The 27728-nt window shown below is 48.8% G+C and overlaps 1 protein-coding gene across 2 annotated transcripts in view; it reads right to left on the bottom strand.

The window, feature by feature from the left end:
- The window catches only part of LOC147100460 (suppressor of tumorigenicity 14 protein homolog), a 124688-nt gene extending 97529 nt beyond the window's left edge, over positions 1-27159 (bottom strand). For both annotated transcript variants that reach the window (XM_085968200.1, XM_085968201.1), the window contains exon 1: positions 26847-27159. In XM_085968200.1, coding sequence (XP_085824326.1) covers positions 26847-26885 — 39 coding nt within the window. In that variant the 5' untranslated portion in view covers positions 26886-27159. The remainder of the gene's footprint in view (positions 1-26846) is intronic.
- Positions 27160-27728: the final 569 nt, after the last annotated feature.

The raw sequence follows: 27728 nt of genomic DNA, 5'->3' as shown, positions 1-27728 counted from the left end.
CCTGGCACTGGGGGTGCTCCTGCTGCCCAGGAAGGGAGGAAAAAGAGTGGGAGAGCAATAGTGGTAGGGGATTCTATAGTAAGGGGAACAGATAGGCGTTTCTGTGGCCGTAGACGTGAATCCAGGATGGTTTGTTGCCTCCCTGGTGCCAGGGTCAAGGATGTCACTGAGCAGCTGCAGGGCATTCTGGAGGGGGAGGGTGAACAGCCAGAAGTCGTGGTCCACATTGGTACCAACATAGGTAAAAAGAGGGATGAGGTCCTGCAGCAAGAATTTAGGGAGCTAGGTGGAAGATTAAAGAGCAGGACCTCAAAGGTTGTAATCTCTGGATTACTCCCGGTGCCACGTGCTAGTGAGTATAGGAATAGGAAGATAGAACAGATGATGCGTGGCTAAAGGGATGGTGCAGGAGGGAGGGCTTTAGTTTCCTGGATCACTGGGTCGGCTTCTGGGAAAGGTGGGACTTGTACAAGTCAGACGGTTTACACCTGAACCAGAGGGGGACCAATATCCTTGCTAGCACTGCTGGGGGGGGTTTAAACTAACTTGGCAGGGGGATGGGATACAGAGTGGAACTATAGTAGGGGGTGATTTACAGCCAAATACGGAGGAAAAAACAAGTCAGCTGGGAAGGCAGAGCAAATATGTGAAGGCAAAAGGGAATATGGCAAGGCTGGAAGGCATTTATTTTAATGCAAGGAGTCTTGCAAATAAGGTGGATGAACTGAAGTTGTTGCTGAACACATGGGAGTACGATATTGTTGCTATCACGGAGACATGGTTGAGGGAGGGTCAGGACTGGCAGCTCAATATTCCGGGGTATAGAATCTTCAGGCGAGACAGAGGGGGGTGTAAAAGGGGAGGGGGTGTTGCAATATTAATTAAGGAATATGGGCAGCACGGTGGCATAGTGGTTAGCACTGCTGCCTCAGCGCCAGGGACCCGGGTTCGAATCCGGCCTCGGGCAACTGTCTGTGTGGAGTTTGCACATTCTCCCCGTGTTTGCGTGGGTTTACTCCGGGTGCTCCGGTTTCCTCCCACAGTCCAAAGATGTGCGGGTTAGGTTGATTGGCTATGATAAATTGACCCTTAGTGTTAGGGGGATTAAATACGTGGGGTTACGGGGATAGGGTGGGATATGTGTCGGTGCAGGCTCGATGGGCCGAAATGGCCTCTATCTGCACTGTGTGGTTTCAGTGATTCTGTGATTCTGAATCAATTACTGCTGTAAGGAGGGATGATATATTAGCGGGTTCCTCTAATGAGGCCATATGGGTAGAACTTAGAAACAAAAAGGGGGCAAGCACTTTGCTGGGAGTGTACTATAGGCCCCCCAAACAGTCAGGGGGAGATAGAGGAACAGATATGTAGGCAAATCTCAGAGAAGTGCGAAAATAATAGGGTAATAATAGTGGGGGATTTCAACTTCCCCAATATTAATTGGGATAGTCAGAGTGTGAAAGGCTTAGAGGGTGCAGAATTCTTAAAGTGCATCCAGGAGAGCTTTTTGAGCCAACATGTAGAAAGTCCTACAAGAGGGGGGGTGGTACTGGACCTAATTCTAGGGAATGTAGCTGGGCAAGTGGTGGAAGTGTCAGTAGGAGAGCATTTTGGCGACAGTGACCATAATTCGGTAAGATTTAAGGTGGTCATGGAAAAAGACAAAGACGGCCCGGAAATAAGGGTTCTAAATTGGGGAAAGGCCGATTTTAATATGATAAGGCAGGATCTGGCCAAAGTGGACTGGGAGCAGCTACTTATAGGAAAATCCACATCAAAGCAGTGGGAGACTTTCAGAAGGGAAATAGAGAGAGTACAACGCCAACATGTTCCTGTAAAGGTCAAGGGTGGGACCAACAAGCAAAGGGAACCTTGGATGACAAGGGATATACAAAAATGCATTAGGAAAAAAAGGGGGGCTTTTGGCAGTTACAAAAGACTAAAGACGGAGGAAGCCCTAGAGGAGTATAAAAAGTGCAGCGGCATACTTAAAAAAGAAATTAGGAGGGCGAGGAGGGGCCATGAAATAACACTGGCGAGCAAAATAAAGTAAAATCCTAAGATGTTTTATAAGTATATTAAGGGCAAGAGGATAACCAGGGAAAGGGTAGGGCCCATTAGGGACCAAAGTGGCAATCTATGTGTAGAGCCAGATGATGTAGGCGGGGTTTTAAATGAATTTTTTGCATCTGTGTTCACTATGGAGAAAGACGATGTAGAAATAGAAATCGGGCAAGGGGACTGTGACATACTTGAACATATTAGCATCGAGAGGGAGGAGGTACGAGCGGTTTTAGCAGGCCAAAAAGTGGATAAATCCCGGACGAGATGTATCCCAGGCTGTTGTGTGAGGCAAAGGAGGAGATTGCAGGGGCTCTGACACAAATTTTCAAAACCTCTCTGGCCACAGGGGATGTACCAGAGGACTGGAGAACAGCTAACGTAGTACCATTATTCAAGAAGGGTAGCAGGGATAAACCAGGGAATTACAGGCCAGTGAGCCTAACATCTGTGGTAGGGAAATTATTGGAAAAAATTGTGAGGGACAAAATTAGTCTCCACTTGGAGAGGCAAGGATTAATCGGGGATAGTCAGCATGGCTTTGTCAAGGGTAAATCATGTCTGACCAAGCTGATTGAATTTTTCGAGGGGGTGACTAGGTGTGTGGATGAGGGAAATGCTGTGGATGTGGTTTACATGGATTTCAGTAAAGCTTTTGACAAAGTCCCACATAGGAGACTGGTCAAGAAGGTAAGAGCCCATGGGATCCAGGGTGCCTTGGCGCGTTGGATCCTAAACTGGCTGAGTGGCAGGAGGCAGAGGGTGATGGTCGAAGGTTGCTTTTGTGACTGGAAGCCTGTGTCCAGTGGGGTACCTCAGGGATCGGTGCTGGGACCCTTGCTGTTTGTGATCTACATAAATGATTTGGATGAGAATGTAAAAGGTATGATCAGTAAGTTTGCAGATGACACGAAAATTGGTGGGGTGGTAAATTGCAAGGAGGAAAGCCTCAGGCTACAGGACGATATAAACGGGTTGGTCAGATGGGTGGAAAAGTGGCAAATGGAATTTAACCCTGAAAAGTGCGAGGTGATGCATTTTGGACGGACAAATAAGGCAAGGGAATACACAATGAGTGGTAGGGCCCTAGGAAGTACAGAGGGTCAGAGGGACCTTGGTGTACATGTACATATCTACCTGTTCCGCTGCCTTCAGGGATCTAAGGTGGTTAAAAAGGCATATGGGATACTTGCCTTCATTAGCCGAGACATAGAATATAAGAGCAGGGAGGTTATGATGGAGCTGTACAAAACGCTGGTGAGGTCACAGCTGGAGTACTGTGTGCAGTTCTGGTCGCCTCACTATAGGAAGGATGTGATTGCTTTGGAGAGGGTGCAGAGAAGATTCACCAGGATGTTACCTGGGATGGAGGGCCTCAGCTATGAAGAAAGACTAAACAGGCTGGGGTTGTTTTCCTTGGAGCAAAGAAGGCTGAGGGGGGACCTGTGAGGTGTACAAAATGATGAGGGGCATAGATAGGGTAGATAAAGAGGAACTTTTCCCCTTAGTAGGGGGGTCAATAACAAGGGGGCATAGATTCAAGGTAAGGGGCAGGAGGTTTGGAGGGGATTTGAGGAGGAACTTTTTCACCCAGAGGGTGGTTGGAATCTGGAACTCTCTGCCTGAAAGGGTGGTAGAGGCAGGAACCCTCATAACATTCAAGAAGCATTTGGATGAGCACTTGAAATGCCATTGCATACAAGGCTATGGATCAAATGCTGGAAAATGGGATTAGACTGGACAGGGATTGATGGTCGGCGCAGACACAATGGGCCGAAGGGCCTCTTTCTGTGCTGTATAACTCTATGACTCAATACAACCGGCTGGTGTTCGGGGTAGCATCGGCTCCGGCTATTTGGCAAAGGGCAATGGATCAAGTCCTGCAAGGGATTCCAGGGACCCAGTGTTATTTGGACGACATCCTGGTCACGGGCGAAAATGACAGTGATCACCTCGCCAACCTGGAGAAGGTGCTCACTAGATTAAAGGAATATGGGCTACGAGCTAATCGCCACAAGTGCGAGTTTTTCCAGAAGCAGATCTCGTATTGTGGCCATGTTATTGATGAAGAGGGGTTACATAAGTCCCCTGAAAAGATTGAGGCAGTAGTCAAGGCTCCAGCACCGGAAAATGTGTCACAACTGAGGTCATTCCTCGGGCTGGTAAACTACTACCATAAGTTCTTACCAAATTTGTCTACAGTATTACACCCACTGAACACCCTACTGCAAACGGGGGTACCATGGAAGTGGAATAACGAATGTAAACGAGCTTTCCAGAAGTGCAAAGAATTGATCACATCAAGAGAGGTGTTGGCCCATTTCAACCCAGCACTACCAATTCGGTTGGCATGTGATGCGTCACCCTATGGTATTGGAGCAGTGCTGTCGCACAAATTCCCAGACGGGTTGGAGAGGCCAGTAGCCTTTGCGTCTCGGTCACTAACCTCAGCCGAGCGCAACTATGCCCAGGTCGACAGGGAGGCCCTCAGCCTAGTATGGGGAGTAAAAAAATTCAACCACTATCTGCATGGGCAGAAGTTCACCTTGCTGACTGACCACCAACCACTTGTCTCCATCTTTAATCCAAAGAAGGGCGTTCCGGTGATGACTGCACAACGGCTACAAAGATGGTCCCTTTTTCTAGGGGCGAACCAATATGAAATAGAGTATAAGGGCACGAAACAGCATGGAAACGCTGATGGGCTATCACGCCTGCCACTGCCTACTGTGGAGGAAGCACCAGCAGTGGACCCTATCGAAATATTTTATTCGTCGATAATTGAACGATTGCCAGTAACTAACGCAGATATAGAGGAGACCCGCAATGATCCGACACTGTCTCGGGTATATGATTTGACGGTGAAGGGATGGCCAACACATGGCGACTCACTGTTGCCAGCATTCTCATCCAGAAGAGAACAGCTGTCAGTATGCCAGGGGACAGTGATGTGTGGATCCCGAGTGGTAATTCCACCCAAGTTAAGGGAGAGAGTGCTCAATGAGCTTCACGAAGGCCATCTGGGAGGGGTGAAAATGAAAAGCCTTGCTAGGGCTTATATGTGGTGGCCGGGGATTGATCAACAAATCGAGGACCTAACAAAGAGCTGCTCAGGATGCCAGAAGGTCCAAAATGCACCACCACATGCCCCTCTACACCCATGGGCGTGGCCCTCCTCTCCATGGCAACGGGTGCATATTGATTTTGCTGGTCCATTCATGGACTCAATGTTCTTAATAGCAGTGGATGCACACTCAAAATGGCCTGAGGTCATCAAAATGTCCTCAACCACTACAGAGAAAACAATTGCAGTCCGACAGACCATATTTGCCAGGAACGGCTTGCCAGAGCAGATTTGCTCTGATAACGGACCACAGTTTGTGTCCGAAGAGTTTCGGAAATTTATGAGAAGGAATGGGGTAAGGCATTACGCATCCGCCCCTTATCATCCAGCCACAAATGGGTTGGCTGAGAGGTTCATACAAACCTTTAAAAAGGCGAGAAGGGCCATGTGCGATGATGAAATTCCACTGCAGCACAAGGTGGACAATTTCCTGTTAGCCTACAGAAATGCGACACATGCAGTTACCAACCAGACCCCGGCCATGATGTTCTTTAACCGAAGGTTGAGATCTCGTCTGGATTTGCTCAGACCAAATGTGCAAAGAAATGCTGAGGATAAGCAATTCCAGCACATCAATGAAAAGCCGACAAGGAGCTTCAATGTAGGACAACCAGTCTTGGCCCGCGACTACCGAACAGAGAAATGGCAACCCGGAACGATATGCAGACGGCAGGGGCCATTAATGTACACCGTGGATGTCGGGGAGAACATTGTGAGACGCCACGTCGACCAGATCCTAGCGTCACAGGAACGAGTCAACCCCATGTCTCGCGTACCTGGGGATGAACCCGACATACCGGTAGCATCTACCTCAAACAGTAGCAGCGGAACCTGATGAACTAACCGACGAAAGGGGGCCAGAATCGCCTCCGCACCAAGAACAAGAACCTCAGGAAAGGCGCTATCCAGAAAGGATCAGGAAGCCGCCCCAAAGACTGAATCTATAAATGGACTATTTCAGTTTAATGTGCATGTTAAAGTGTTAACTGTTATTTGAATGTTATGGGTACTGTTAATCTAAAAAGGGGAGGAATTGTAGTGTATGTACCTTTAAGAGAGAATCACAGAAACCCCACAGTGCAGATAGAGGCCATTTCGGCCCATCGAGCCTGCACCGACACATATTCCACCCGATCCCCGTAACCCCTACACCAACACATATCCCACCCTATCCTTGTAACCCCACGTATTTAATCCCCCTAACACTAAGGGTCAATTTATCATAGCCAATCAACCTAACCTGCACATCTTTGGACTGTGGGAGGAAACCGGAGCAAACCCACGCAAACACGGGGAGAATCTGTGTAGAGTTTGCACACAGTCGCCTGAGGCCGGATTCGAACCCGGGTCTCTGGCGCTGTGAGGCAACAGTGCTAACCACTATGCAGTGCATAGTGCAACAGTGCTAAGAACTACTTTTACAGCTCCTGTATACTGTAGTACCGGCAGTGACCACACTTGTATATAAGCCTTGAGCATGCCTCTGTACTGTTATTCTTTAGACTACCCTCCTCCAGTAAACACCTGTTGATTTACAGCCTCCGTCTTGTTATTGGAAAACATCATACTTTAAGAATCACGGATTCAACACATCCTGTTACGTCCGTGTGTAATTGAGACACTGACTGCAGGAGTTGGTTATAACAGGTGTTTACTGAGTGGAGACAAAACTGAAACTACTATGCAAAGTTACTGCACAGGCTTATATACAGGGGTGGTCACTACTGGTACTGCAGTATACAGGGGCTGCAGAATATAGTTCCTTCTTCAAAGTACAAACACTACAATTCCTCCCCTTTTAGCTAAACAGTACATAACATTCGATTAATAATTAAATAACATATTTACAATTACAGTTGCTATATACATTAGCTGAAGTTAAGCAATTATAAATTCAGTCTTTGAGGAGGCTTCCTGATTCTGTCCGGATAACGCCTCTTTGGGGTATCAGGTTCTTCTGGCAAAGTTGATTCGGGATCAACGTCGTTGTTTGGTTCGTCTGCTTCCAATATCACCGATTCTCAGGTAGATGCAATTGGTACTTCAGTTTCATCACCAGGTGTATCGGATCGTGGTGTGGATTTGACGTTTTCCAGTGACTCTAGAATCTGGTCAGCATGGCGTCTTACAATGCTCTCTCCAACGTCCACGGTATACATTGGAGGTCCTTGCCGTGTGCAGATCGTTCCTGGCTGCCATTTCTCTGTGCGGTAGTCCCGGGCCAAAACTGGTTGACCTATCTTAAAACTCCTGGTTGGCCTTTCATTCATATTCTGAAACTGCCTGTTCTCCACATCTCTTCTGATGTTTGGCTTAACCAAATCCAAGCTGCATCGTAGTCTTCGATTGAAGAACATCATGGCTGGAGTTTGGTTGGTTACCGCATGTGTCGCATTCCGGTAGGCAAACAAGAAGTTATCCACCTTGTGTTGTAGGGGGTATGTCTTCATTACACATTGCCTTGATAGCCTTCTTGAACGTTTGAACGAACCGCTCAGCCAATCCATTGGTGGCTGGATATGGGGCGGATGTGTAATGCTTAACACCATTGTTCTTTAAGAACCTCCGGAACTCTTCAGACACAAACTGTGGTCCATTGTCGGAGCAAATCTGTTCAGGCAGCCCATTTCTGGCGAATATGGTTCGTAAGACTGTGATAGTTTTTTCTGTGGTGGTTGAGGACATTTTTATTACCTCTGGCCACTTTGAATGTGCATCCACTGCAATTAAAAACATCAAGTCCATAAATGGACCAGAAAAATCAATGTGTACCCTTTGCCATGGGGATGAGGGCCACTCCCATGGATGTAGGGGGGCTTGTGGTGGGGCGTTTTGGACCTTCTGGCATCCTGTACAGCTCTTGGTCATCTCTTCGATTTCTCTATCGATTCCCGGCCACCACACAAACGCTCTGGCTAAGTTCTTCATTTTTACCCCTCCCAGATGACCCTCATGAAGCTCATTGAGCACTCTATCCTTCAATTTGGGTGGAATTACTACTCTGGATCCACACATCAAGGTTCCTCTGCACACTGACAGCTGTTCTCTTCTCGGTGAGAATGCTGGCAACAGTGGTTCGCCATGTGCTGGCCATCCCTTCACTGTTAAATCACAGACCCTGGAGAGTGTCGGGTCATTTCGTGTTTCCTTTTCTATGTTTGCATTCGTCACAGGTAGACATTCGACTATGGTCGAGTGGAATATCTCCACAGGATCCACTGCAGGTGCTTCTTCCACCGTCGGCAACGGTAGGCGCGACAATCCATCAGCATTCCCATGCTGTTTAGTTCCTTTGTACTCGATGTCATATTGGTGTGCCCCTAGGAAAAGGGACCACCTCTGTAGCCGTTGTGCTGTCATTATCGGGACGCCCTTCTGAGGGTTGAAAATGGAGACAAGAGGTTGATGATCAGTTAGTAGAGTAAATTTCTGACCGTGCAGGTAGTGATTGAACTTCTTCACCCCCCACACCAGGCTGAGGGCCTCTGTGTCAATCTGGGCGTAGTTACGCTCGGCTGACGTTAACGAGCGTGACGCAAAAGCTATCGGCCTCTGAACCATCAAGGAATTTATGTGACAGTACCGCTCCAATGCCGTAGGGAGACGCATCACACGCCAGTCTTATCGGTAGTGATGGGTTGTAGTGAGCCAATACTTCTCTTGAAGTGATTAGGTCTTCACTCTTCTGAAAGGCCCGCTTACATTCATCGCTCCATTTCCATGCTACTCCAGTTTGTAGCAGGGCGTTCAGTGGGTGCAGAATTGTGGACAAATTCGGCAAAAACTTATGGTAGTAATTCACCAATCCGAGGAATTGCCTCAGTTGCGACACATTTTCAGGCGCTGGAGCCTTAACTACCGCTTCAATTTTGTCAGTGGACTTATGTAACCCCTCTTCATCGATCACGTGGCCACAATACGATATCTGTTTCTTAAAAAACTCGCACTTGGGGCGATTGGCTTGTAGCCCATGTTCTCTTAGTCTAGTGAGCACCTGCTCTAGGTTGGCAAGGAGTTCACTGTCATTTTCACCTGTCACTAGGATGTCGTCCAAGTAACACTGAGTCCCCGGAATCCCTTGCAGGACTTGTTCCATCGCTCTTTGCCATATCGCCGGAGCTGATGCTACTCCGAATACCAGTCGATTATACTGGTAAAGACCTTTGTGAGTGTTTATCGTGAGATACTTCCTAGAGGATTCCTCAACCTCCATCTGCAAATATGCTTGTGCTAGGTCAATTTTTGTAAAACGCTTCCCTCCAGATAGTGAGGCGAAAATATCTTCTATCCTCGGGAGAGGATATTGTACTGTGTGAAGGACTGGGTTCACTGTCACCTTGAAGTCCCCACAGATGCGAACCTTCCTTGGCTCCTCAGACTTATTGTTTAACGTTTTCTTCATGACAGGAACGATGGGTGTCGCCCACTCGCTCCAGTCTACCTTAGATAACACGCCTGCATTCTCCAGCTCTGCCTCGACAGCTGGGCGAATTGCATACGGTACCAGTCTTGCATTGAAAAACTTGGGAATTGCATTCTCTTCTATTTTTATCGAGGCGGTTACGCCTTTAAGAGTTCCCAGTTCTTGTTGAAATACCTCTTTAGCGTTAGCTAAGATTTTTGACAATCGTCCAGGTGTGACATCGTCATCCTTTTTACTAGCCACAGTCAGTGCCTGAATGGAGTGCCAGTCTAAACTTATTTTTCTGATCCATTCACGTCCCAATAACAGTGGTCCACCATCTTGCAGTATGTACAGATACAATTTCTGTATTTCCTTGCCGTTGTATTCGACAGGCAGCCTTATTTTCCCTCTGGGGTATACTTTCTGCCCCGTATACGTCTTCAAGACAATGGATGTGTCTTTCAAGGGTATGTGTGAGAATAGCCGCTCGTAGTCTCGTCGATTCATGACGGTCAGGGCTGATCCTGTATCCAATTCCATTTTGAATTGGGACCCTGCTATCGTGAGGGTGACCCAAATGGTTTGGTGATCCTCTTTTGTGATTACGTTGTGAAGTTTGAGACAGCTTCGTCTCTTGTTCCCGGATTCGCTATCGCTCTTCTGGTCTTCGGAACTACTGTCCGTCATCTTTTGTACTTTCCTGTACTGTTCCTTAATAGCCTTTTTGTTGTCGTTAGTCTTCTTCCCGGACCTGCAAACTCGTGCAATGTGTCCCATCTTTCCACATTGCCTGCATATTTTGTCCTTGGACCAGCAGTCCTTCTGGTCATGGGTTGTTCTGCCGCAGCGATAACATTTTTCAAATCCCCTTGTCATTTCATGGGTGCCGTATTCCTGTGGCTTTTGCTGTATTTCCGCAGCTCCCCTTGCTACTGCTTCGTACGATACTGCCACGCTGAAAGCCTTGTCTAGCGTCAGCTCTTTCTCTGAGAGTAACCTCTTCTGGGTTCCTTCACTCAGGAGTCCACAGACAAATTTGTCCCGTAGGGTATCTGCCAGTCCTGCTCCGAACTGGCAGTGCTTTGATAGCTTGCGTAGTTCCGTATGGTAATCAGCATTGCTCTCATCTTTATGCTGATTTCTCTTGTGGAATTTAAATCTTTCTGCTATCAGCAGCGGTGTCGGATTTAGGTGTTCCTGTAGGATATCAACAATTTTGTTAAAACTCTTCGCCATCGGTTTGGCTGGAGTGATCAGGTTCCGCAATAGGCCGTACGTTCTTGCGCCCATTGCGTTTAGTAGTACCGATGCCTTTTTCTCATCGGCTACTTCGTTTGCCTTGCAATATACTTCGACTCTTTCCACATACGTGGTCCAGTCTTCTATTGCATTATCGAAGGCAGTGATATTGCCAGTCTTCGGCATCTTGGAAATCTAAGATGGCGCCTCCCGCACTTTGCCTTCTTCCCCGATTGAACAAAATGGCGCCTCCCGCACTTTGCCTTCTTCCCCGCTGGATTAAGATGGCGCCTCCCGCGCTTTCTGTCTTTTCCGCTGCTGCTGGTGTTTTTATGCCTTGATGGCGACGCCCTATGGACTTCGCGCACTTCCGCTAACGCCGCTCTCCGCGGTCCCCGTGGCAAACTGCAGCTCCTCGCGGCTTTCTGCGCTTCTAATTTCTTTTATTTTAATTACTGTTCCCGTCGTCAGAGCAAACCCTACGGGACACTTTCCTCCCTCTTCTCGGGTCTGTACGCTGCCCGGCTTCGTAGCACCGGCCACGCCGTGTGCTCCACCCTCTCTCTCTCTCTCCCCTCTTCCCGACAACGCTGCTCGGCCCCGTTGTAAAGCCACCCGATCGAGCTCTAGCCCGCCGCAGCGCAGGAAGGATCTGTGTACTACCTGCCACCAGCCCGATTAGCTGGAACACCAGAGACAGGATAACCAAGCCCCGCTCTCGACAGCCTCTCCTGCAAATCTTCAAATCCGGTGAATCAGAGGCGGTTGCCCACGGTCGACGCCCGTTTCTTGTTTGTTTTATTTTTTCTTTTCTTCCTTCTGGCCTCGACCTCTAACAACTTCGCTTCAGGGATGGATCCCCATGAGGTGGTGCAGAACTGTAGGTAAGTTCGGATCTGTTCGTCGCCAGTGTTACGTCCGTGTGTAATTGAGACACGGACTGCAGGAGTTGGTTATAACAGGTGTTTACTGAGTGGAGACAAAACTGGAACTACTATGCAAAGTTACTACACAAACTTATATACAGGGGTGGTCACTACTGGTACTGCAGTATACAGGGGCTGCAGAATATAGTTCCTTCTTCAAAGTACATACACTACAGATACAACACCCCTTCCCCCGGCACCTTCCCATGTAAGCGCAGGAGATGCAACACCTGCCCTTTAACTTCCTCCTTTCCCACTGTCCAGGGCCCCAAACATTCCTTCCAGGTGAAACAGCGATTGACTTGTACTTTCAATGGAGTATACTGTATTCGCTGCTCACGATGCGGTCTCCTCTACATTGGGGAGACCAACCGCAGATTGGGTGACTGCTTTACAAAACACCTCCGTTCAATCCACAAGCGTGACCCCGAGCTTCCAGTTGCCTGTCATTTTAATTCTCTGCTCCACTCCCACTTTGCCCTCGGCCTCCCACACTGTTCTAACGAAGTTCAACTCAAGCTCAAGGAACAGCACCTCATCTTTCGATTAGGCACTTTACAGCCTTCTGGACTCAGAGTTCAACAATTTCAGACCATAACCACTGCCCCCATTTTTTCAGGCGGCAACTGTTGCTGATGATTCTGCTGTTCCCATTTACACCTCTTCTAGACCCATCTTTTCTTCCCCCATTACCATCTCCTTTTGCCACGCACTGTTGTATGAACGCATTCAAGCATAGAATCAGGCAGACAGGCTCATAACTACGATGTTCTCTATTGTGTAAAATGGCTGACTGCAGCTTTCCCGGGTAATTCCCATAATGCAATGCACATTATATTACCGTATTGACTGGTGTCAAACTCGCAATCAATACACGACTCGCACCATCATACCTTTTGTCATTTAATCACTCCTGCCTTCCAACCAATCACAGATCTTCCCTTCTGTTCTTTCCTCCCCTCCCCCCTTTCCCCGCCCCTACACTTGCTTAAAACCGGTTACATCTGTAACTTTTTCCAGTTCTGACAAAGGGTCATCGACCTGAAACGTTAACTGTTTCTCTCTCCACAGATGCTGCCTGACCTGCTGAGTCTTTCCAGCATTTTCTGTTTTTATTTCAGATTTCCAGCATCCACAGTGTTTTACTTTGGTGGTGTTGTAGTAGTTATAATTAAATGATTAAGTACTAAGCCAACCTTTTGTAAATAACTTTTGAGTTCCTCCTGAATTTCGTATCCTTCCCAGAGTTTCTACTAATCTAAACTATCTCTTGGAAATTTCAAACTGAGCTCATGTTTGTTCAGCAGTTTCAAACTGACAAGTTCCTTCTGAGATTTTCAAATTGACTCTCTTCAAATGAAGAGATGGCTCCAGTAAAATCCTCTCACTGGTGCCATGGCACATTGGATTTTCCGAACTGGCTTTTTGCATGTTTCATTGAACAAATCACATCCTGCATTCGGTCAATTTGCTATTATTGCTGTCGAGAACAAAAGTTATTTTAATCCAAATTCTGCAAGGAAGTTTTCAAAGCAGCTCATCTGGCTGGTTTGCCCACTTAACTCTGAGCTGGCCCCAGATTGTGGTTGCTAACCTGATTTCTTAGTTTCACTTTAAGCAGCTGTTGCTGTGACGGGCCTGTTTACGAGTACGGCTCCTGCACTGCCCAGCGCGGATCATATTACCAGTCCGCTGAAGGGCAAGGTGTGCTGTGCTGCAATTGCTGCACGTCACTGAGTAGCTATAAAAGGCCGATTGTTGACACGCGACACTATAAATCAAGATTACGTCACGCTAACGCACACCGACAAATCATCCAAATGATCAACATCTCAATCAGGCCAGTCATAGAAACTTACAGCACAGGAGGCCGCCATTCGGCCCGTCGAGCCGGTGCCGGCTCTTTGAGAGAGCAGTCGTGCTCAGTCCCACAGCCCCATAGAATCATAGAAACTTGCAGCACAGAGCAAGCAGTGTCGAAATACCTCAGCAACTGCAATCAAGCTTTAACTACATTACAACATTGAGACTACAGCTCAAAAATACATCATTGGGTGTAAAGCTCTTTGTGACGCCGAGGTCGTGAAAGGCGCCATATAAATGCAAGTCTTTTCTTTAACACCCACGTTCAGAGAATGGTTTGGATTCAGTGACTGCTGGGTTATGGGCCCAGCACTCTTCCTCTACACCATTCTGCTGGAACTTCCAAAAGGCATTTGACAAGGTGCCACACAAAAGATTATTGCTTAAGATAAAAAATCACGGGATGGGGGTAATATTCTGGCATGGATAGAGGATTGGCTATCTAACAGAAGGCAGAGAGTTGGGATAAATGGTTCATTCTCAGACTGGCAATCAGTAACTAGTGGTGTTCCGCAGGGGTCAGTGCTGGGTCCCCAACTCTTTACAATCTATATTAACGATTTGGAGGAGGGGACCGAGTGTAACATATCAAAGTTTGCAGATGATACTAAGATGGGAGGGAAAGTAGTGAGTGAGGAGGACATAAAAAACCTGCAAGGGGACATAGACAGGCTAAGTAAGTGGGCAGAGATTTGGCAGATGGAATACAATACTGGAAAGTGTGAGGTTATGCACTTTGGCAGGAAAAATCGTAGAGCAAGTTATTATCTTAATGGCAAGAAACTGGAAAGTACTGAAGTACAAAGGGATCTGGGGGTCCTGGTGCACGAAACTCAAAAGGTTAGTATGCAGGTGCAGCAAATGATTAAGAAGGCCAATGGAATGTTGGATTTCATTGCTAGGGGGATAGAATATAAAAATAGGGAGGTATTGCTTCAGTTGTACAAGGTATTGGTGAGACCGCACCTGGAATACTGCATACAGTTTTGGTGTCCATACTTAAGGACATACTTGCTCTCGAGTCAGTACAAAGAAGGTTCACTCGGTTAATCCTGGGGATGAGGGGATGGACGTATGAGGAGAGGTTGAGTAGATTGGGACTCTACTCATTGGAGTTCAGAAGAATGAGAGGCGATCTTATTGAAACATATAAGATTGTGAAGGGGTTGGATCGGGTGGATGCGGGGAGGATGTTCCCGATGATGGGTGAAACTAGAACTAGGGGGCATAGTCTTAGAATAAGAGGCTGCTCTTTCAAAACTGAGATGAGGAGGAACTACTTCACTCAGAGGGTGGTTGGCCCATGGAATATGCTGCCCCAAAAAGCTGTAGAAGCTACATCATTACATAAATTTAAAACAGAAATAGACAGTTTCCTAGAAGTAAAGGGAATTAAGGGTTACGGGGAGCGGGCATGAATTTGGACATGAGTCTAGGTTCGGATCGGTCATGGCCCTGTGGGTAGCGGAGCGGGCCCAGGGGCCGTGTAGCCTGATCCTGCTCCTATTTCGTGTGTCTAATTCTGTTATTCAGGAGATGGTTCTGTGATAGTGGATTGGCGGTTAGGATCAGATCAGCCATGATCTTATTGAATGGCGGAGCAGGCTCAAGGGGCCGATTGGCCTACTCCTGCTCCTATTTCTTATGTCTTAGGCATTGCACTGCCAGGCAGGGTGCACAGACAGCACCAAGACTGAACCCAGCACCCTGGCATTATTAGCACTAACCAACTGAGCTAATTGGCTCCCCACACAATCAGAGCAAGCAGCAGATGAAGGAATTTTAACCAATGCAAGATGGGTACGTGGCCATTGATTGTTATGAAGTGTCAGCAATCCAGAGATGGATTCTGAGCAATGCATCAGCAAAAGTGTCGAACTGAATCACAGAACTGTATTTATTCTAACGTGATCACGAACGCCGGACAGTCGGGCCCCTCCCCGACGCCGGACAGTCCGGCCCCTCCCCGACGCCGGACAGTCCGGCCCCTCCCCGACGCCGGACAGTCCGGCCCCTCCCCGACGCCGGACAGTCCGGCCCCTCCCCGACGCCGGACAGTCCGGCCCCTCCCCGACGCCGACAGTCCGGCCCCTCCCCGACGCCGACAGTCCGGCCCCTCCCCGACGCCGGACAGTATTAGTGTAAAAGACAAGGCTGAAGCGTTTGCAACCATCTTCAGCCAAAAGTGCAGAGTGGATGATCCATATCGGCCTACTCCCGAGGTCCCCACCATCACAGAAGCCAGTCTTCAGCCAATTTGATTCACTCCACGTGATATCAAGAAACGGCTGAGCGCACTGGATTCGTCCCGATGGGCCCCGACAACATCCTGGCTATCATGCTTAAGTCTTGTGCTCCAGAACTAGCCGTGCCTCTAGCCATGCTGTTCCAGTATAGTTACAACACTGGCATCTATCCGACAATGTGGAAAACTGCCCAGGTATGTCCTGTCCACAAAAAGCGGGCCAAATCCAATCCAACCAATTACCACCCCATCAGTCTACTCTCAATCATCAGCAAAGTGATGGAAGGTGTCATCGACAGTGCTATCAAGCAGCACTTACTCACCTATAACCTGCTCACAGATGCCCAGTTTGGGTTCCCCCAAGACCACTTGGCTCCCGATCTCATTACAGCCTTGGTCCAAACATGGACAAAGGAGCTGAATTCCAGAGGTGAGGCGAGAGTGACTGCCCTTCTCATCAAGGCAGCATTTGATCGAGTGTGGCATCAAGGAGCCCTAGTAAAACTGAACTCAATGGGAATCGGGGGAAAACACTCCACTGGCTGGAGTCATACCTAGCACAAAGGAAGATGGTTGTGGCGGTTGAAGGTCAATCATCACAGCCCAGGACATTGCTGCAGGAGTTCCTCAGGGCAGTGTCCTAGGCCCAAACATCTTCAGCGGCTTCCCTCCAACATAAGGTCAGAAATGGGGATATTCACTGATGACTGCACAGTGTTCAGTGCCATTCACAACTCCACAGATATGAAGCAGTCCGTGCCCGCATGTAACAAGACCTGGACGATGTTCAGGCTTGGGCTGATAAGTGGCAGGTAACATTTGCACCACAGAAGTGCCGGGCAATGTCAATCTCCAACAGGTGAGAGTCTAATCACCTCCCCTTAACATTCAATGGCATTACCATCACCAAATCCCCCACTATCAACATCCTGGAGGGGTTACCATTAACCAGAAACTTAACTGGACCAGCCACATAAATACTGTGGCAACAAGAGCCAGTCAGAGGCTAGGTATTCTGCGGCGAGTGTCTCACCTCCTGACTCCCCAAAGCCTTTCCACCATCTACAAAGCACAAGTAAGGAGTGTGATGGAATACTCTCCACCTGCCTGGATGAGTGCAGCTCCAACAACACTCAAGAAGCTCGACACCATCCAGGACAAAGCAGCCCGCTTGATTGGCACCCCATCCACCACCTTAAACATTCACTCCCTCCACCACTGGTGTACTGTGGCTGCAGTGTGTACCATCTACAAGATACGCTGCAACTCGCCAAGGTTTCTTCGGTAGCACCTCCCAAACCCATGACCTCTTCTACCGAGAAGGACAAGGGCAGCAGGCGCATGGGAACACCACCACCTCCAAGTCACACACCATCCTGACTTAGAAGTATATCGCGTATCCTTTGTTGTCGCTGGGTCAAAATCCTGGAACTCCCGCCCTAACAGCACTGTGGGAGTACCAGTACCACACGGACTGCAGCGGTTCAAGAAGGCGGCTCACCACCACCTTCTAAAGGGAAACTGCGGATTGGCAATAAATACTGGCCTTGCCAGCGACGCCCAGATCCCATAAACAAATTTTTAAAAGCCCGTCCTAATGCTGGACAGCCAGGTCCCCCCCCTCTAATGCTGGACAGCCCGGCCCCCCCCCCCTCTAATGCTGGACAGCCCGGCCCCCCACCCCCCCCTCTAATGCTGGACAGCCCGGCCCCCCCCCCCCCCTCTAATGCTGGACAGCCCGGCCCCCCCCCACCCCCCTCTAATGCTGGACAGCCCGGCCCCCCCCCTCCTAATACTGGACAGTCCGGCTCCTCACCAGCACTGCATCACTGGTCTGAACTGCAAAATTGCTGGCCCTATAATCGCTGAACTTCCGAGTACTATTGCATTCCCAAATGAATTGCTAATGTCGCCCACTGGCACTCTCACCAAATGCTGCAGCTTACAGTCCAGGTGTGTCCGTCCTGGGACAAGGTTATAGCACAACTCAAAGGGCAACACCATGGGAACCCTCCACAGCAAAACAGTCTCTCTGGACCACCTCACAACACAACCTTAAACGAGCGGTCGAACTGACTGTGTCCAATACCGAGAGAGAGCCCCAAATACAACAGGAAAAGAATTTCCCAAACTGCAAGGGCGAGGTGAAAGATGGTGAAATGCTGGACACTAAAATCTCTGATCAGGGAAATGTCTATAGAACTAAGAATAGAGTCAATAGGGAGGGAAGAAAAACTGGAATTGGAAAACAAAAACGTAGAATGTAAATTGGAAGGACAGAGGAATCAAGGGCTCGATAGTAGTCAACAAAGAGGTTTGCCTGTACTAAATGGTATTTACTTCAATGCAAGGAGTATAGCGAACAAGGCAGATGAGCTGAGGGCACAGGTAGGTACTTGGGACGATGATATTATAGCTATTACAGAGACGTGGCTGAAAGGGGGGCAGGTATGGCAGCTCAACATTCCTGGTTACAGGATTTTCAGATGGGATAGAGGGAGGTAAAAAGGGAGGGGGGGGTCACGGTATTGATTAAAGAAACTATTACAGCTGTGGGGAGGGATGATATGTTGGAGGGATCATCAAATGAGGCCATATGGGTCGAACTGAAAAACAAGAAAGGGGCGATCACACTGCTGGGAGTGTACTACAGACCCCCAAACAGTGAGAGGGAGATAGAACATCAAATATGTAGACAAATTTCTGAGAAGTGCAAAAACTATAGGACAGTAATAGTAGGGGATTTCAACTCCCCCAATATTAACTGGGATAAAATTAGTGTGAAGGGTATAGAGGGTGCGAAATTCCTAAAATGCATCCAGGAGAAATTTTTTTTAGTCAGTGTGTAGCAAGCCCAACAAGGGAGGGGACGGTTCTGGACTTAGTTTTAGGGAATGAAGCTGGGCAGGTAGAAGGCATATCAGTGGGGGAGCATTTTGCTACCAGTGACCATAATTCTGTTAAATTTAAGGCAGTTATGGAAAAGGACAAGGAATAAATATTCTAAATTGGGGAAAAGCAAATTTTGCTAAGCTCAGAGGGGATTTAGCCATAGTGGACTGGAAACAGCTACTTGAAGGTAAGTCAGTGTCAGAGCAGCGGGAGACATTCAAGGAGGAGATCCGGAGGGTTCAGACCAAATATGTGCCCTTAAAGAAAAAAGGTGAGACTAACAAATCTAGAGCCCCCTGGATGTCTAGGGGCATACAGGGTAGGATAAAGAAAAAAGGGAGGCGTATGACAGGTACCGAGGGCTAAATACTCCAGAATCTTTAGAGGAGTACAGAAAGTGCAGGGGTGCAATTAAAAAGGATATTAGGAAAGCAAAGAGAGGGCATGAAAAATTCTTGGCAAGTAAAATCAAGGAAAACCCAAAGAGGTTTTATAAATATATTAAGAGTAAGAGGATAACTAAAGAAAGGGTAGGGCCTATTAGAGATCATGAGGGTAATGTGTGTGTGGAGGCGGGAGACGTCGGTAGGGTTCTTAATGAATACTTCGCATCTGTTTTCACAAAGGAAAGGGGCGAAGCAGACATTGCTATCGGGGGGAGGAGTGTGAAATATTAGATGAAATAAACATAGTGAGAGAGGAAGCATTAAGGGGTTTAGCAGCTTTAAAAGTGGATAAATCCCCAGGCCCGGATGAAATGTATCCCAGGCTGTTAAACGAAGCAAAAAAGAGGAAATAGCAGAGGCACTGACCATCATTTTCCAATCCTCTCTGGCTTCAGGTGTGGTGCCGGAGGACTGGAGGACTGCTAATGTGGTACCCTTGTTTAAAAAGGGAGAAAAGGATAGACCAAGTAATCACAGGCCAGTCAGCCTAACCTCAGAGGTAGGAAAATTATTGGAAAGAATTCTGAAGGACAGGATAAATCTTCATTTAGAAAGACACGGATTAATCAGAGATAGTCAGCACGGATTTGTTAAGGGAAGGTCGTGTCTGACAAACTTGATTGAATTTTGAGAGGAGGTAACAAGGGGGGTAGAGCGTTTGATATAGTATATATGGACTTTAGCAAGGCTTTTGATAAGGTTCCACATGGCAGACTGGTCATGAAGTGAAAAGCCCATGGGATCCAGGGCAAAGTGTCAAGTTTGATTCAAAACTGGCTCGGAGACAGGAAGTAGAGGGTAATGGTTGATGGGTGTTTTTGTGACTGGAGGCTGTTTCCAGTGGGGTTCCGCAGGGCTCAGTACTAGGTCCCTTGCTTTTTGTGGTATATATCAATGATCTAGACTTGAATAGAGGGGGTATGATTAAGAAGTTTGCAGATGATACTAAAATTAGCTGTGGTTGATACTGAAGGAGGAAGCTGTAGACTGCAGGAAGATATCAATAAATTGGTCAGGTGGGCAGAACAGTGGCAAATGGAATTCAATCCGGAGAAGTGTGAGGTAATGCATTTGGGGAGGGCTAACAAGGAAAGGGAATACACATTAAAATGGTAGGACACTGAGTAGTGTAGAGGAACAAAGGGACCTTGGAGTGCATGTCCACAGATCCCTGAAGGTAGCAGGCCAGGTAGATAAGGTGGTTAAGAAGGTATACGGAATGTTTGCCTTTATTAGCCGTGGCATAGAATACAAGAGCAGGGGGGGTTATGCCTCAACTGTAGAAAACACTAGTTAGGCCTCAGCTAGAGTACTGCGTGCAGTTCTGGTCACCGCATTACAGGAAAGATGTGATTGCACTAGAGAGGGTACAGAGGAGATTTACAAGGATGTTGCTGGGAGTAGAGAATCTTAGCTATGAGGAAAGACTGGCTAGGCTGGGTCTGTTTTTCTTGGAACAGAGGAGGCTGAGGGGAGACCTTATTGAGGTGTATAAAATTATGACGGGCATAGATAAAGTGGATAGAAAGGACCTATTTCCCTTAGCAGAGGGGTCAAAAACCAGGGGGCACAGATTTAAAGTAATTGGGGGACAGTTTAGAGGGGAAATTTCTTCACCCCGAGGGTTGTAGGGGTCTGGAACTCACTGCCTAATAGAATGGCAAAGGCAGGAACCCCGGCCACATTTAAAAAGTACTTGGATGTGCACTTGGGATGCTCTAACCTGCAGAGCTACGGACCAAGAGCTGGGAAGTGGGATTAGGCTGGAGAGCTCTTTGTTGGCCGGCGCGGACACGATGGGCTGAAATGGCCTCCTTCCGTGCTGTAACTTTCTATGATTCTAACTATAACCCCAGCGAGAGCCATCGCCCAGCCAACCGGACCCCCAGCGAAACCATCGCCCAGCCAACCGGACCCCCAGCGAGCCCCATCGTCCAGCCAACCAGACCCCCAGCGAGAGCCATCGCTGGGGAACCATAACCCTAATGAGAATCAGCGTCTGCAGGGAACAGAGTTGGCAAAAAGGGAAAAGTGTAAAATGGAAAGACTTGCATTTATATAGCGCCTTTCATAACTTTAGGATGTCCCAAAGCGCTCTACAGCCAACTAAGTCCTTGTGAAGTGTAGCCACTGTTGTAATGTAGGAAACGCAGCAGCCAATTTGCACACATTAAGCTCCCATAAACAGTAATGAAATTAATTATCAGATGATCTGTTTTTTTAGTGATGTTAGGTGAGGGATAAATATTGGCCAGGATACCAGAACTCCCCTGCCCTTCTTCGAAATAATGCCACAGGATCTTTTACAACCACGGTGCACGGTGGCATAGTGGTTAGCACTGTTGCCTCACAGCGCCAGGGACCCGGGTTCGAATCCGGCCTCGGGTGACTTGTCTGTGTGGAGTTTGCACATTCTCCCCGTGTTTGCGTGGGTTTCCTCCGGGTGCTCCGGTTTCCTCCCACAGTCCAAAGATGTGCGGGTTAGGTTGATTTGGCTATGATAAATTGACCCTTAGTGTTAGGGGGATTAAATACGTGGGGTTACGGGGATAGGGTGGGATATGTGTTGGTGTAAGGGTTACGGGGATCGGGTGGGATATGTGTCGGTGCAGGCTCGATGGGCCGAAATGGCCTCTATCTGCACTGTGGGGTTTCTGTGATTCTGTGAACCACCCGAGAGGGCCTCCGTTTAACATCTCATCCAAAAGACGGCACGACCGACAGTGCAGCACTCCCTCAGTACTGCATCGAAGTGTCAAAACTGGTTTGTAAGATCAGGTCTCCGGAGAGGGGCTCGAATGCATGACCTTCTGACGTGGAGGAGAGAGTGCTACCCACTGAACCATGGCTGACACCCAAACATCTCGCACACTGTGTGCTGAGCTCACCCAACTGGGCTGCCATTGCGAGACAACTTAGCCATGGGTCTCAACGCAATGTCCCCCACTGACCACCTTACCCGAGGACCCGTAACCCCAGTGAGAGCAGCAACAACTGGACCCAAATCAGCCCAGCCAATTGACAAAAAAAATCTTTTAGCAGGTTGTAATATTGCCTCTTTTTCAGCTGAATGTTGTGAAGGGGGGGGCTATTCCCAGTCCATGTCCAGGAGTTCCCCATTACTCATTTAGGTCTTAGGTTACTTTCAGAGATACTGAAACCTCTCCCACAGCTTCTGAAAAGAACTGCAACCAACTCACAATAATGACTCATCAGCTCAGAACCAACCCACGCAGAACAAGAGTGTCAAAATCACAACCATCCCAGCATCATCTCCTGAATCATCACACACAGGGGAGGAGCCAGGCCAAACCAAACCAGAACAAATCAACAAAAAAGATTTCAACACGTGGAGTTCAACAATGCCTGCATTTCACTGAAAATAGATTTAACAAAAAAAGCCAAAGGCCATTCGCAGGGTGGGAGATGCTAATGTGCAGGAACATTCTTGTTCACAAACTTTGAAGATGTTTCATTGTTAATTCATGGGATGTGGGCGTCGCTGGCAAAGCCAGCATTTATTGCCCATCCCTAACTGCCCTCGAGAAGGAGGTGGTGAACCGCCGCAGTCCGTGTGGTGAAGGTACTCCCACAGTGCTGTTAGGGAGGGAGTACCAGGATTTTGACCCAGCGACGATGAAGGAACAGCCAACATACTTCCAAGTCAGGATGGTGTGTGACTTGGAGGGGAACTTGGAGGTGGTGGTGTTCCCATGCACCTGCTGCCCTTGTCCTTCCAGGTGGTAGAGGTCGAGGGTTTGGGAGGTGCTGCCGAAGAAGCCTTGGCGAGTTGCTGCAGTGCATCTTGTAGACGGTACACACTGCAGCCACGGTACGCTGGTGGTGGAGGGAGTGAATGTTTAAGGTGGTGGATGGGGTGCCAATCAAGTGGGCTGCTTTGTCCTTCTGCAAGCTCCATGCTTTTAAAAATCAAATTTCAGTCAACCTAATTACTACTTACCGCTGCAGCTCATCACTCCTCAGACGCTGTTCAGCCTGAGTTGTGTCCTTTACCTTATATTCTTAATAATAGAAACTGTACCTACTCACTGCAGTTTCAGAAACTGGTTCCGAGTAACAAGCACAAAACCACCTCCTTTCCAGAGTGGATCCGGGTCCGGGTCCTGGCCAGGTTCGCCATCACTATCCACAACCTGCTCTATGTTGTGCAGGAGGAGCCAACAATGTTATCAAACACCAACGGCAGAGCAGGATCCTCACACAGGCCTCAAGATTTACAGCACTTTCCAGACAAATATTTTAAATTTTGATTTATTCTCCGAAACCATAAATATCAGTCGTACCGTCAATATCCAGCACTATGTTTGCCCACCCATTCACAGGACCTCAGTACTTGGACATGACAACTCGCTACCCAAAGGCTTCACTCCCGGCACCGAGCTCCAAGAGACGATGACCTGGGCTCCATGGGTCAAAACTTCTGCTACCTTAACACAAAACAAACAAACTAATTTGTGACAGATTGGTAACCTGTCCATTCAGAGCAATGTACCGCACCAAGAAACAAACCATCTCCGCTTCAGAATTCCTGCACAGCAAACGACAAAACCACACGGCTGCAGAGGAAGTTCTGCCGACAGCCGACGTGCCAAGTCAAGCCAACTGCTGCATCAGTGCCTACAAACCACACCTGTAACCGGTCCACCCGCAGTAGCCAGTGTTTATACCACACACACAGCCGGGTGTCCATACCCAACGGTGAGGAACACAAAGACATCAGTGACCCCCAACATCAGACCGCCGACAGGGGACCCCCAACATCAGACCGCCGACAGGGGACCCCCAACATCAGACCGCCGACAGGGGACCCCCAACATCAGACCGCCGACAGGGGACCCCCAACTTCAGACCGCCGACAGGGGACCCCCAACTTCAGACCGCCGACAGGGGACCCCCAACATCAGACCGCCGACAGGGGACCCCCAACATCAGACCGCCGACAGGGGACCCCCAACATCAGACCGCCGACAGGGGACCCCCAACATCAGACCGCCGACAGGGGACCCCCAACATCAGACCGCCGACAGGGGACCCCCAACATCAGACCGCCGACAGGGGACCCCCAACATCAGACCGTCGACAGGGGACCCCCAACATCAGACCGTCGACAGCGGACCCCCAACATCAGACCGTCGACAGCGGACCCCCAACATCAGACCGTCGACAGGGGACCCCCAACATCAGACCGTCGACAGGGGACCCCCAACATCAGACCGTCGACAGGAGACCCCCAACATCAGACCGTCGACAGCGGACCCCCAACATCAGACCGTCGACAGCGGACCCCCAACATCAGACCGTCGACAGCGGACCCCCAACATCAGACCGTCGACAGGAGACCCCCAACATCAGACCGTCGACAGCGGACCCCCAACATCAGACCGTCGACAGCGGACCCCCAACATCAGACCCCCAACATCAGACCGTCGTCAGCGGACCACCAACATCAGACCGTCGACAGCGGACCCCCAACATCAGACCGTCGACAGCGGACCCCCAACATCAGACCGTCGACAGCGGACCCCCAACATCAGACCGTCGACAGCGGACCCCCAACATCAGACCGTCGACAGGGGACCCCCAACATCAGACCGTCGACAGGAGACCCCCAACATCAGACCGTCGACAGCGGACCCCCAACATCAGACCGTCGACAGCGGACCCCCAACATCAGACCCCCAACATCAGACCGTCGTCAGCGGACCACCAACATCAGACCGTCGACAGTTAGAGGCAGAATAGGGCAGTTACTATAAACCCAGCACCTGGGCACAGACAGGAGCAGTGTATCCCTGCACTCAGCCATCCAAGCCCCCCTGAAGCAGCACTCCATACCGCTGCTCACTCCAGTCACTCCGTGTCCATTGGAGCCGGGAAACAACATGGTGTAAATTGGAGATTTCGTCCATCTTTTACCATTCGGAGTGTTGGAAGCAACTGAGCTACGATCAATCTGAGAGTGTCCAATATTAAGTACTGGATTAATGGGATTTTTCACATAGCTGAGGCACAGAGCGAAAATCCGGTACCAATTACTCAGAAGGGCACTGGGCTCCAGAGAGAAGAGGCTGGCCCAGCAATGGCTGCCAGTGTCTGTTACTCATCCAGTACAGTTAGACATGGACTCACAACACAATCTCTTACTGAGGGGTTTGTTTCACATCAACTGAAACAAAGACTGCCTTTATATAGCACCTTTCACAACTATAGGAAGCGCTTTACAATCAATTAAGTACTTTTGAAATGCAGTCATTGTTGTAAAGTAAGAAATGCGACAGCCAATTTGCACGCAACAAAATTCCGTAAACAGCAATGAGACAAATGACAAGATAACCTGTTTTAGTGATGTTGGTTGAGGGATAAATATTGGCCAAGACACCGAGGAGAACTCCCCTGCTCTTCTTCCAATAGTGCCATGGATCTTTTATGTTCACCTGAGAGGGCAGATGGTATTTGGTTTACCGTCTCATCCGAAAGACGCCACACCCTCTGTACTGCACTGGAGTGTCAGCCTAGATTATGTGCAAGTCTCTGGAGTGGGACTTAAACCCACAACATTCTGACTCAGAGGCAAGAGTACTACCAATTGAGCCATGGCTGACACCCTCACTGAATAACCAGTTCCACAATCCCAGGTTGAATCCTCCGAATTAGAACCAACGCTTTTAACATCAAAATATCGAGAGAGTAAACACCCAACCGCCAGTTACGCTACAGTCCTGCGCACTATACCCAACCACCAGTTACACTACAGTCCTGTGCACTATACCCAACCGCCAGTTACACTACAGTCCTGTGCACTATACCCAACCGCCTGTTACACTACATGGACACACACACACACACATCCCTGCTGCCATTATAAAAACATTCAAAATTCAATTTATAACTCTCCCAGGTTAGCTCATCATCGGGGAGGAAACTTTTGAAACTTGGCATCGCTCTGAGCTGCGGTTTTACTGCATGCCATGTGACAACAGGTGATAAGACCAGACAACCTGCTGACCCCGGAAATCAAGTCAGACTTCTTCCCTGACTCCCCAGTTATACCACCGGCGGTGTGTCACTGCCCATCAGAAGCAGCTTCATTCCGATGTGAAACCTGTTCCACTACTGCCCTGTGTCCAGTCCAGTGCATGGCCAACACAACTCGATCAAGGAAAATTCTGGATCCTCAGGGCAGTGAGCAAACGCCACAATACTCAGCTCCTGTACTATCCAATCCTGGTTAGCAATCAACCATTGAAGATTTAGTTGATAATTGGGAGCAGGAAGGCAAAGGTGTGGTGGGGGTGGCCGGAATCGGCCGGGGGGGCGGCAGAGGAATAGGGGTGTAGGAGAGGGAAGGGGTTTGGAGGGGAGTGGAAGGGGAGGATTTGGGAATGTTAGGGGGCAAGTTAGAGGGGGTGTAGGAGGGGGGATTGGGAACGCAGGAGGCGGAGAGGGGAGGGGAGAAGAGAAGGGAATGCAGGGGGAGGGGAATGCAGGGGGAGGGGGGAGGGGAATGCAGGGGGAGGGGGGAGGGGAATGCAGGGGGAGGGGGGAGGGGAATGCAGGGGGAGGAATGCAGGGGGAGGGGGGAGGGGAGGGGGGAGGGGAGGCGAACTGCCAATTCGCTACTTACATTCCTCTTGGGGTCGAACTTCAGGCCGGATTCTTTCATTTCGAGGCAGTGAGAATGGCGCTAGGGTTCAGTCTCTCGGTGTCGGGGTGTCTGTCCCTCGGTCGGTCTCTCAGTCTCTCCCGGTGTGCCTCAGTCTCTCTCGGTCTCTCCCGGTGTAGGTGTGTTCTCCTCGGGCGCGGTTCACTCTCTCGATGCGGCAGGTACCAGCCTCACGTGACAGGAAATACCTGGCGCCTTGCCCCGCCCCCCTCTCACCTGGAGCCGCGGACATTAAATCCACAGAACGTGTCCAGCATCGACTCACCAGGGATAGGAAACTACAGTGATTAGGAGACTTGAGAAACTGAGAGCATCTCCACTGGAGCAGAGAAGATTAACAGGAGATTTAATTGAGGTTTTTAAAGTAAAGTGTTCTGATGGAGTGAAGAGAGAAAGATTCTTCCCTCTGAAGGGGCAGTCAGTGACAAGGGGGCATTAATTTAAAATAGTCACTAAGAGAATGAGAGGTTAGGAAACATTCTTTGCAATAAAGGGTGTTGCACCTTGGAAGGGAGTGATGAGACAGAGACCGTTGCATCCATTGAAGGAAAAGAGATTAAATATTTGAAGCAGAGGAATATAAGGGCGTTGGGCAGAGAATGGGGCAGTGGGATTAGTTTTGGATTGGACCAGCAAAGAATTTGTACAGATACAATGGGCTGTAAACTTCTATTGTTTTATATTTTGTTCTAAACGATGTTTGAATTTATTAGTCAGTTAAACAATTCCTATTATCAAATGGAAACATGGGGCAAACGTTTCTTCCTGGGTGTGCAGAGAGAACGTGTATTGATAGAGCACCTTTATATATCCTCGGGATGGCCCAAATTGTTCGCCATCAAT

Source organism: Somniosus microcephalus, chromosome 26 (assembly GCF_052327205.1).
Source record: "Somniosus microcephalus isolate GS21.2 chromosome 26, FLI_Smic_1.0, whole genome shotgun sequence".
NCBI classification, from domain to species: Eukaryota; Metazoa; Chordata; class Chondrichthyes; order Squaliformes; family Somniosidae; genus Somniosus; species Somniosus microcephalus.
This window is presented reverse-complemented; position numbering and strand designations above follow the sequence as displayed.